The sequence below is a fragment of the Diabrotica virgifera genome, chromosome 1 (assembly GCF_917563875.1).
Source record: "Diabrotica virgifera virgifera chromosome 1, PGI_DIABVI_V3a".
Lineage (NCBI taxonomy): Eukaryota > Metazoa > Arthropoda > Insecta > Coleoptera > Chrysomelidae > Diabrotica > Diabrotica virgifera.
Window position 1 is genome coordinate 230015229 of NC_065443.1, and position 12564 is coordinate 230027792.

General features: G+C 34.1%; 1 protein-coding gene across 1 annotated transcript in view; it reads right to left on the reverse strand.

Moving 5' to 3' along the window:
- Positions 1–626: 626 nt before the first annotated feature.
- LOC126882726 (membrane-bound alkaline phosphatase-like) overlaps positions 627–12564 on the reverse strand; it is a 124168-nt gene continuing 112230 nt past the window's right edge. The window contains exons 6-7 of the mRNA XM_050647715.1: positions 7398–7841; positions 627–955 (exon numbers count right to left, since the gene is read on the reverse strand). Coding sequence (XP_050503672.1) covers positions 753–955; positions 7398–7841 — 647 coding nt within the window. The 3' untranslated portion in view covers positions 627–752. The remainder of the gene's footprint in view (positions 956–7397; positions 7842–12564) is intronic.

Here is a 12564-nt window from a genome sequence, read left to right on the forward strand (position 1 = left end):
ATTTTCCACAAAAAGTGCTTAGCTTTTTGGATATTTCATGTCGAAATATTCTATTTGAAATTTGGCGAATATGCACCTATTTTTCATTGGCTATAACTCTGGTTCTACGAGGTCCAGAGCTCGTACATTTTTTTACTTTTTTACAGGCTATAATTTTGCTAAGAACGTTTTTTTCGACATAATACTTACGTTTTGAGTTATTTGCGAAAAACCGTCTAAAAATGTAGTTATTTTGTTGAAAAATGAACATATTCACTCGCAAATAACTCGAAAAGTGTTGACTTGGCGAAAAAGCTCTATAGAATAAAAGTTACTTAAAATTAGTCAGTTTATCCATCTCCGGACTTATTTTGGACATATATTTTTTCACCCACAAGACGGGGTGAAAGTGACCCCCAGGACAAAAGCACACATCGGCACAATATCACTTTTTTTCTTTGACATGTAAGCTATGCGTATGCCAAATTTCATGTCAATCCAAGCGGTTCTTTAAAATTTAGAGTAAAAACCGTGAAAGAATGTACTATTTAATTTGTTCATTTATTAAGCATTAAACAGAACATCTTTCCCATTATTACCTTTACTTTTGAGTTAATAGGATGTTAAGATGTAATTAGACAACTGTCGTTTATTCAAATAATTTATTTACAACCTCAATTTTCTATTAAAAATTGCTACTATTATATACAATATATTATCACAATATGTTTCGATCTTATATTTTCTACTTCTTGTTCAACTTTCATTTTCATCTACGCTTGTTTCAGGTAACGCTCACACTGGATTTCCTTACTGGTACACGATGCGAACGCCATCAGATGCGGTATCACATTTTGTTCCATCACTCCTGTGAAGAGATGTGCCCAGGGGCCTCTTGCGAATATCCCGACGTCATCGCCGCCGTGGGTTTCAGATGCTAACGGCGAGGTAGACGGCCATTTGAAGCCGACTTCGTCTAAAAACAATATTTTACAATAAAGTTTGGATTTTTTTTTATAAAATTGGTTAACATTATTAATCGAGAGCTACGAGGAAACTCCCAATTAGACCATGTTCGAATAAGTTTTCGAACATGTAAAACAATTAAAATATTTTTAATTCGTAAAATATTTAACTCCATCTTTGACTGCAACATTCCCAAAAGTGTAAATAGACAGTATGGTGCAAATGTTTGGAATAAATTTGATATTTCGTAGACCGGCCACTTTAAGCAAAAATCCCAAAACAGGTCGATTAATAGATGATTTGTTTTAATGAAACTAGGGGTCGTGTGATAGCTCATGTGAAAGGGTATTCACATAATTGTTTATACTCAGTGTTAAAAAAAATGTTTTTAAATTAGATTAATTGACAAAAAAAAGAGGAATGTATATAATTTCTTTAATTCAAAATACATTTTACTATTGTCAGAGAACAGAAAAAAATGTTTATTTGACAAATAAGCATTGTTTTTCACTTAAATTCAATGTTCAAACCAGCTCCCGCCAACTACCTGCCTCTTGGAAGTTTGAACATTTAATTTAAGCGAAATGCTTATTTGCCAAGTAAACATTTTTTTCTGTTTTATGACCCCAGTAAAATGTATTTTGAAATAAATAAATTACATAATATATTCTTCTTTTTCTTCAATTAATTTAATTTAAAATTTTTTTGGACACTGTGTATAAACAATTATGTTAATGAAAAGTAAAATTTTCAATCCTAATAGCAACATTAATAATATTGAAAAATATTAAAAATATTACTAAAATATTTTTTAATTGAAAATTTATTGGTCCATTTCCCTGGTAACACCTCCAAGGCTTCTAAAATTTGCAAGCCAGATGGATGCTGCAGTGAAGACAAGAGAGAATTCTAAAAAGTTGCAATTCACAACCCCCGTCTGCAGCTTGATAAAGTTCCAACGGAAAATGGACCTAGTTACTCTATAGGAGTAATACTAATATAAAATAAAAATGTATATCATCTTTATTGAGTTGCAATGCGAAGGCAAAACAATCTTATTTTTCACTTAGAACAGAGAGCGCAGTCCAGTACTTTGAATCGACGATTTTCGACTCTTATTGGGGTCATCATCGGAGAGGCGTAGGCCTGCTGCTCTCTGCTCGAAGTGACCAAACCATGAAAGTTTATCCCCGCATTGCAACTGACGTGTATGAGGTAGGTGACTAGCGTCATCTGGCAAATAAAAGGTGAAGTTTTCAATCCTAATAGCAACATTAATAATATTGAAAAATATTAAAAATATTACTAAAAGATTTTTAAATTAAAAACTTATTGGCCCATTTCCCTGGTAACCCCTCCATGGCTTCTAAAATTTGCAAGCGAGATGGATGCTGAAGTGAAGACAAGAGGGAATTCTAAAAAGTTGCAATTCACAACCCCCATCTGCAGCTTGGTAAAGTTGCAACGGAAAATGGACCTAGTTATTCTATAGGAGTAATACTAATATAAAATAAAAATAAAAATGTATACCATTTTTATTCAGTTGCAATGCGAAGGCAAAACAATCTTATATTTCACTTATAATGCGGAGCGCAGTCCAGCACTCTGAATGGACGATTTTCGACTCTTATTGGAGTCATCATCGGAGAGGCGTAGGCGTGTTGCTCCATACTCGAAGACACCAACCATGAAAGTTTATCCCCGCATTGCAACTGACGTGTATGAATTAGGTGACTAGCGTCATCTGGCAATTGAAAGGTAAAGTTTTCAATTCTAATAGCAACATTAATAATATTGAAAAATATTAAAAATATTACTAAAAGATTTTTAAATTCAAAATTTATTGGTCCATTTCCCTGGTGACACCTCCAAGGCAATAAGAGTCGAAAATCGTCGATTCAGAGTGCTGGACTGCGCTCCCTCTTCTAAGTGAAAAATAAGATTGTTTTGCTTTCTCATGGCAACTGAATAAAGATGGTATACATTTTTTAAATTATGTTCATATTTATACTACTGAATACAGAATTGAATACTCTTTCAAATGAGATATCACACGACCCCTAGACTCATTTAAAAAATTATCGATTACGTCATCACGCCTATATGGATAACGTCACTCGTATGAAATATATGCCAAAATATCGTAATTTAAAAATAATAAAATTCGAACTGTTTCAGGATTTTTCCTTAAACTCACCGGCTTACGAAATATCGAATTTATTCCAGATATTTGCACCATTGCACCGTACTGTATAAAGGACAAGAGAGTTTAGTTTTAGGTGTATCTAAAAAGATACGAGTATGTGTTTCGAAAAGACTAAAATATAGCTACCAGACACCATCTTACCCTCAGTGTGATTTTAGACGAGGTCGATGCAACACCCTGTTGCGCCTCAAAAATTCCGTCGAGGGATTTTACGCCGCTCAACAGTGTGAGTTTAGAAGAGGTCCACGCAACATACCTGTTGCGCCTCCGCTCTGTTGCCGTACTCCACTTGGCAGAGTAAATCAAGGCAAAACCAAACAACTTCTCTGTTTGACTAGTTCTCACGAATTTGTGAAAAATTCACTGTACACGTACACTCACCTCACGTGCTCTCCAATCTGGCAAAGAGTGTACATTGTTATTAAAAGAGCAATTAACTACAAGTTGTTAGCAGTGCTTTTGTGCGAACAAGTATTCAAGAAGTTTGCATCGATTTTGGTAGCCTAGACACAACCAAGGTTGCCACAGCTCCACAGTCGGTATCTGCTGCATGCCAATGAGTTTCGATACACAAATAGTAGAGGCAAATTTGAAAGACTCATTACATTTGTTAAGTACTTACTCTGGTAATAGTATTTTGTTATCTCTGTATTATCATTGGTTATAATATACCTATTTTATATATTATTTGTTTATATGTATTGTTTTGTTTTCTCTTTATTTCCTAGTTTGTTTGTGCTCCATTTTGTATTTTCTATATAATACATTGTAGTGTTAAGACATTCTTATATTATAGGTAAGAGTCTCATATTTTGCAACCAGAATCCTATGTTTATACATCTCTCTTTTTTTGGGACGTTCTTCATGTTCGTCCTATTGTGGTAGATATTAATTTTATTTCAACACCATTTAAAAAGAATTTACTCTTCTGAGTAAGAATAAGTCACAAATTTACTTTAAAATGCAAAACCATTTTTTAAAATTATTTAGTTTTTTTACAAATCAAAGGCAGATATCGACCACAGTCCTTTATTAAATCTTGCCTAAGAGCTGTTGCTTTGTGAGCATCTGAAGTAAGCTAAATAACGCTATTGCAGTAATAGAAAAAGGGGAAAAACTTCGACAAGAACTCGAAGTTGATATTTAATAAAAATAATTATATTATAACGTTATACACTTATTTCAAGTAACGAGCATCATGAACACAATTTGGATTCCGCGATGCCTAGGCACTTGAGAGGCTCTAGTCGCTGAACAAGTACTAATGCAGAGGTGCAGAGATGTCAACTGTGACGTATATATTTGACTTTTAACTACAAAAACGCATTTCATACAGTAAAAAATTATAAGCTGACGACCATCTTATAAGAAGTGGAATTAGATGACAGAAACTTGATAATCATCGTATAATTTATATTACAACCAAACTGCCGTCATACAAGTGGATGTCCCGTTGACAGAGGTAGTCTCCATATATAGAGAAGTGAGACAGGGATGCATTCTGTCCCCGGCCTGATTTAATATATTTAATCTGGATATCTCTTCGGGCAAGCACTGGGAGAATTAGAGGAAGGAGTATTGGTCAACGAAGTGCGTCTACACAACATTAGATATACCGAAGACCAAGTAGTTTTTACATGTAGCTTAGATGGTTCATCATCATCATCATCATCATTTGGCTCTACAACTCTACGTGAGTCTTGGCCGCGTTTATTATTTCCCTCCATTGTTGTCGGTCCTGAGCAGCTATTTCCCATTGCTGTACTCCCATTTTGCGTAGATCACTGGCTACTGCGTCCTTCCATCTCTTTCTTGGGTGACCAACTGACCTTTTTCCATCGGGCCTTTCCCAGAATGTGGCGTTCAGAAGTCTTTCGTCACTTGATCTTAGCACGTGACCCGCCCATCGTATTCTGTTTGCTTTAATGTAGCGTACTATGTTTTCATCTCCATATATTGTCTGGAGTTCATCATTGTGTCTTCTTCTCCATTCTCCTGTTGTCAGTGTTGTCTCGTCTCTGGAAGGCCCATAGATAGTCCGCAGTATCTTTCTTTCAAGTACATACCAGTAATTTTGTCATTCCCGCTGATTCAGAGTCTATGTTTAGCTTCTATACGTTATTGTGGGACGAATTATTGTCTTATATATTCTTATTTTTGCTGGTCTTGAGAGTATTTTTGATTTAAGTAGGGTCATTAATGAGTAATATGTTCCTGCCCTGTTTCCTGCAATGATCCTGGCTGCCACGTCCTTTTCATATTTATTTTCAGATGTTATAATCGCTCCCAGGTTCTTAAATTCTTTGACGACTTCAAAGTTGTATTCATTAATTGTTACGTTTTGTCTAACCCTTGGTCTTCTTGGGTTCTTCGTAACCACCATGCTTAGATGTTTGGTAGAGAATAAAGTTCCGAATATCACATATAAGTAGAGAACATGGAATTGAGCTCAATACGAATAAAGCAAATGACATGCTAGTCAGTAAGCGCGAAATATTAAATACACGGCTATTGGGTAATCAACAACCAATTGACAGAGTGGACAGCTGAACATACCTTGCTACCAACATAAACTGAAAATGAGGCTCTACTGAAATAAAACAACACATAGGAAAAGCAAGATCAGCGTTCATAACGATGAAGTCTCTTTTCAAAAGTCACGCTTTATCACTTAATAAAAAACTTTATCATTAGATGTTATGTGTTTTCTATGTTATTATAGGGTGTAGACGAATGGACACTTTCTGAAGCTTCTTTAACCCTTATCCGGGCAAGGTGGGTCCAACGGGCCCGATACGCTAATTCTTTTATCGAAAACTGATAAAAAAATTTTATTGAATTTTATGCATCACTGAATTTGTTTAGAAGTATGTTTCCTTCAACATAGTCATGAGCTATTCAAAATATTCATTATCATTTTTAAAATTATTGCGTCGAAAGAATTTTGTCACGTCACGTTGAAGTGCCGTCGGACCCTATTTGTATTTATACCTAAAGTCTAAATGTTTGTTACAGAAATTAATCTGGCAGCCAGGTAACCTTTGTCTGAATTATCTAAACGACTTTTATGATTCCGGAAATCTAATAATAAAGTCTAAACGTGTAGCAAACAATGTAATTATCTCTTTGATCTAAACATCAAAGAGATGCTTACAATATCTGTTATATTTGCTCTAAATGAATTTTAAGAACTGATAATTATTGTTGAAATGCAATAATATTGTTAGGTAGGTCCCTATACATATTTTGAAATAAATAATGCATCTGCTATCAGTCGTTTGATATCGATGTTATTGTCGACAAGTAAACTCCTAAAATTATATTGATTTACAGTGAAAGTAGATAGTGCGAATAAAATGTCCCGAAAACCATTATCAGCTGCAGAACTGCAAGATATTGCTAATAATTTATTGGATTCCGATGACGAAAGAATCTCCTGAAGTAGGTGGCATTGAAAGTGACTCTGAAAATGAAGATCATCTTTCGGAAGCAAGTAAAGAGGATGATCAGCAAGTAGTAAATGAAGAAGAATGTGTAGCTACAAATTTCCAGATTTCAGAGTGTTTTTGAAACTAACGATGGAATTAACTGCAAGAGTAAACAACAACTGACAGGACGTGTGCGATGCTGCGACATAATAAAAATCGAAGGGCACAAAGTAATGTTAGCCCCTGGTCACAGTGTAGATGAACCTGTTGATTCCTTTTGTTTGTTTGTGGTTGAAAAAATTGTAAACAAAATAGTGAAGTGTACAAATAAAGAAGCCGAAAAAGTCTTGGGCATAGAGAACTGGAAATATTGCGATTCTAGAGAGCTATAGGCCTTTATTGGACTAGGTACTACTAACTTCAGGTAGATCGCACTCTCGAGATAGACCGCATACAACAGTAGCATTTTTTTTTAATCTAGACAATTTAAATTTAACTTTAATAACAAATCAAAAAAGAATATTAGAAATAATCTGTAAATATGAATAGTACATTTAAAAACAGTGGTGGGCCCAACGGACCCGAGTTGCCCGGTTACGTAAGTAAAATGTGTTGCCCGGATAAGGGTTAAGAAAACTCGAGGCCATCGGGAGGTGTTATAATATGTATAGATACTGAAAATACATAATATGTACTGAAGAAAATAATTACCAAAAAAATATATTTTACAAGAAAATGTTTTGACTGTGGTTCCTTTATTTTCTTGTTACCACTTTCTAAATATGGTAATAATAATTAAAGATTTTTCGTTACTTAACTCATTTCTTTTTCTGAAGGCACATATCTCTCTCCAGTTTCCATCACTTTGTATCCTGGACCATTGGCATAATTTAAAATAGTGTACAAATTATCATCCATAGCTTGGCCGCCGTATCCAAATATATCACTGCCCCTTTGAGCATACCCAGCGAAACTCATAGTATGCGCGTGATCCGAGGTAACTATAATTAGAGTGTCTTCTTCTTTGGTTAAGTCAACAGCTTTTTGGACGGCCTTGGAAAATTCTGCAGCTTCGTCTAGCGCTTTTCTGGAGGAACTCAAGTGATGGGCAGTATCGATACGTCCGCCCTCTACGAACAGGAAAAATCCTTCGGGACCTTTTTTAAGAACTTTTATTGCTGCTTCCGTCATTTCTTCAAGGGATGGAGTTGATTCTTTATTTCTTTCCAAGTTGTAGGGCATGTGGCAGGAGGCGAATAAACCTAAAATGAAAATGTTTTCAGAAAATTGGGTATCTGTGTTTAGTCCAGAAAGCCACTGCGCATCCGCTAGGAAAAATATTCCGATTTGGATTTTTTGCACAATCTTACTCAAAAAGGACCCCTTTTAACAAATTTGCATGTTGCCAGGACCAAAAGAGGGTCAAAAATTTTTTAAAGGTTTTTTTTGCTTTTTTCCTAAAATTATTTTTTTTTGCATGGAAAAAAGTTTTTTTATGTTTTTTGGATCATTCCAAACAGAAAAGGTTTTTAGTGACTTTTCTCTAAAGTTGATAGTTTTTGACATATAAGCGATTAAAAATTGAAAAATTGCGAAATCGGCCATTTTTAACCTTCAAAAACTATGTGAAAAACTTAAAATTTGAATGTTGCCAAGGTAGGTAGATATTCTTTAAACATATATTGCATTTGCAATACAGTATTCAAAACTCCTGCAGAAACAGGTCGATTTTTATTTTTAAGTTATGATATTGTGGCATATATGGTATACTAGTGACGTCATCCGCCTGGGCGTGATGACGTAATCGATGTTTTTTAATGAGAATAGGGGTCGTGTGGTAGCTCATTTGAAAGGTTCTTCAATTCACTATTCAGTAATGTAAATATGTACATAATTATTTATACAGGGTGTCCAAAAATTTTTTATTAAATTAAATTATTTGACAACAAAGAAGTAAAAGGACACCCTCTATAAATATTTATATAAATGTTTATATTACTGAATAGAGAATTGAAGAACCTTTCAAATGAGCTAGCACACGGCTCCTATTCTCATTTAAAAAAATCATCGATTACGTCATTACGCCCAGATGGATGACGTCACTAGTATACCATATATGGCACAATATCATAACTTAAAAATAAAAATCGACCTGTTTCGGAATTTTTCCTTAAAGTTGCCGGTTTACGAAATAACGAATTTATTCCTTTCATTTGCACCATACTGTCGCGTAGTCGGTGGAAAATAGTGTCGCGCACGATTGATTAGCAATTAAAAAACAAAGGAGTTTTGAATATTGTATTGCAAAAAACTCTTCGGGATTTCATCAATCGATGTTTAAAGAATATCTGCCTACCTTGCCGACATTCAAATTTTCAGTTTTTCACATAGTTTTTGAGGGTTAAAAATGGCCAATTTCGCAATTTTTCAATTTTTAATAGCTTATATGTCAAAAATTATCAACCTAAAAGAAATGTCACCAAAGACCTATTCTGTTTGGAATGATCTAAAAAACCTAAAAAAAACTTTGTTCCATGCGAAAAAAAAATTTTAGAAAAAAACACGTTTAAAAAATTTTTGACCAACTTTTGGTCCTGGCAACATGCAAATTTGTTAAAAGGGGTCCTTTTTGAGTAAGATTGTGCAATAAATCCGAATCGGAATATTTTTCCTAGCGGATGCGCAGTGGCTTTCTGGACTAGTTATGTTCGATTGTCTGTTTTAAACAAGTTAATGTTTTAATTATTAAGAGAAAACAGTAGCGATCAACAGGTAGCGAAAACGCGTTCCAAGATTGCGGCTGTAATTTTGAATATGTTTTCGAGATATTTGGCACACGTATTCGTAATATAATAAAGAATGGCGGTACAGAGCCCAATTTGCAAAATATATTAATATGTAGAAATTACTCTGTAATTAAATACAATATTAAAAAAACGAGCCTGTACCGCCATTAAGAAGAACAAAAAACTACACTTTCTAAATAAACTTTTTATCCGATGCCTAGATTTTGTGTCATATGTCAAGAAAGTGTATTTTTTTGTTCTTCTTAATGGCGGTACAGGCTCGTTTTTTTAATATTGTATTTAATTACAGAGTAATTTCCACATATTAATATATTTTTCAAATTGGGCTCTGTACCGCCATTCTTTATTATATTACGAATACGTATGCCAAATGTCTCGAAAAAATATTCAAAATTGCAGCCGCAATCTTGGAACGCGTTTTTGGTACCTGTTGATCGCTACTGTTTCCTCTTAAACAGAAAATTTTTAACATGAAGTCAATAAATAATACAAAAAATAAGAACTAACAAAAATCAGAATTTAAACAAAAATAACTAACTTGTTTAAAAATGTTTTTAAAATAATTCAATAAAACAAGAGAATTATAAAAAAATTGAAATAGAAAAAAACTCGTATTTTCTTATTTCTGCATGTGGAAAATAAAAACTCCACTTTCCCGTTAATTTTATGGTTTTATTTCGTTAACACGTTAAGACGAAAATCGACAATGAGTAAATTGTTTCAAAGCTATTGTAGCAAATATTATTTGCAGTTTTATACAGTTTTAAACACACCAATTAAATACTATCATTACTAGACAAGGCGGAAACGGCGGGTTCGTTGGGAAAAATATTCCCATGAGATATTTTTGCATAATCACATTCGTGAGACATCCCAGAATAAGGTTCAAGAAGTCGCCCACGAGAAAAGCGGGCCAATTTTTTTTTAACAATTTTTTTTAATCAAATTGCAAAAATCAATATTTTTGGCCCAAACTAATTTTTTTTTTAGATTTTTTTGACCATTTTGGACAAAAAAGGTCTCTTATAATTTTTCTCTAAAGTTGATCTTTTTCGAGTTATAAGCAAGTTAAAATTTGAAAAACGCGAAAATGGCCATTTTTAAGACTTAATAACTCGGTCAAAAATTATTATTTTGAAAGTCAGAAAGTGACTAAATCAAAGTTTAAAGTCGCCGCTACATGATCCTGAACAAATATGTGTCATTAATTTACTACTAAGCTGTTATTTTTAATTAATAATAATGAGTGCTTAGATCGTATTGACGCTGCTGTAAATGTGAGTGCGAGTAAGATGCACAATTGGACTGCTGGAATGGCTTCTCTCTCGCACTCAGCATTTACAGCCCTGCACACGTGCATGGCGCTTATTATTATTACTTAAAAATAACAGCTTAGTAATAAAATAATGACAAAAATTTCTTCAGGATCTTGTAGGGGGGGCTTCAAACTTTGATTTAGTCATATATTGACTTTCATAATAATAACTTTTAACCGAGTTATTAAGCCTTGAAAATCGCCATTTTTCGTTTTTTTTCAATTTTAAATTGCCTATAAGTCGAAAACGATCAACTTTAGAGAAAAATTATAAGAGACCTTTTTTGTCCAGAATGGTCCAAAAAAGTAAAGAAAAAATTGTTCAGGCCAAAAATATTGATTCTTGCAATTCGATTAAAAAAAAATTGTTAAACAAAAATTGGCCCACTTTTCACATGGGCGACTTCTTGAACCTTATTCTGGGATCTCTCACGAATGTGATTATGCAAAAAAATCTCATGGGAATATTTTTCCCTTCGAACCCGCCGTTTTCGCCTTGTCTATACGTGTTCTGTGGGGTATACTGTAAAGAGGCCGAAATCATTAGACCGAAATCAGTAGACCGAAGTCATTAGACCGAAAAGCACTTTGCCTAAACCTCACTAGACCGAACAGTACGGGAGCGAAAAGCGTTAGGTACATAATACAGGGTGCTCAAACCATAGATATAATAACCTGTAGATTAGGCTAGCTATGGGCCGCTCTGTGCATCGAGGTGTAACGCCGATATCAAAGACGCCATTGGTCAATATTCATTTTTAGTGATCTAGCCATCTTTGTCCGTCTAGTGAGGTTTCGGTAAAGTGCTTTTCGGTCCAATGAGTTCGGTCTACTGCTTTCGGTCTAATGATTTCGGTCTAATTGTCGTGTACCGTTTTGTGGACTTGTGTTAAAGTTAATTTAATTTATTCAAATTAGCTTTTATTGAAAGTAGAAAACCACTATGGGAGGCCAGAATATCGAACAAAGTCTTAACATACGAAGGACCAGATCTGACCCAACAGCTATTAAAAGTAAAACTGATCCAAAAAAATAGTACAACAAAATAGAATACCACAAGAATTGAGTTCAAGCATCCTAATACCTCTCTACAAGAAGGGAGACAAATCGGAGTCGAAGAATTACTAAAGAATAATTTATTAAACACAACATTAAAATTAACAACCGACGACGTGATAACAAACAAATTTAATGAAATCATAATATTAACAGAAGAACAACAAGGTTTTAGGTCGAGAAGTTCAAGAGAAATCTTTAGAACACAACAAACCGTCATATTTATGTTTCGTGGATATTAAGAAGACATTTGACAGGGTCAAATTAAAGAACGTTATCCACTTATTGATCGCAAGAAAGATACCTCTAGGAATAATTAAAACGACCGAAAATATCAACCAGAACAACACAATAAATGTAAAAGTAGAAGAAAAGATAACTGACCCAATTGAATCTGGCAATAGGATAACATAGGAACATTCTCTGAATTCTGTATTGCTCAACTTGATTATGGATGAACTAATAAAAAAGTTAGAACTAAAATGGATACGAAATGTGAGAAAAACAACTTAAGATAATCTGCTATACGGACGATGCAATACTAATGTCTCAAAGTGATGATAAAATACAACGTGTGCTGTACCATTTTAATATCACCGGCACAAAATTTAACATATTAATTTCCCCAAAAAAGACAAAATGCACGGTTAGAGCAGCAAATATAAATTAGAGCTGGAGTGTCAGATAATTGAACAAGTGATGGAGCTTAAATATGGAGGCATCACACTATCTAGCTAAGGAGAGCTCGAAACAGAAGTGGAAGATTAAGTGAATAGAGAAAACAGAGCCGCAGGTTGCCTGAATGCA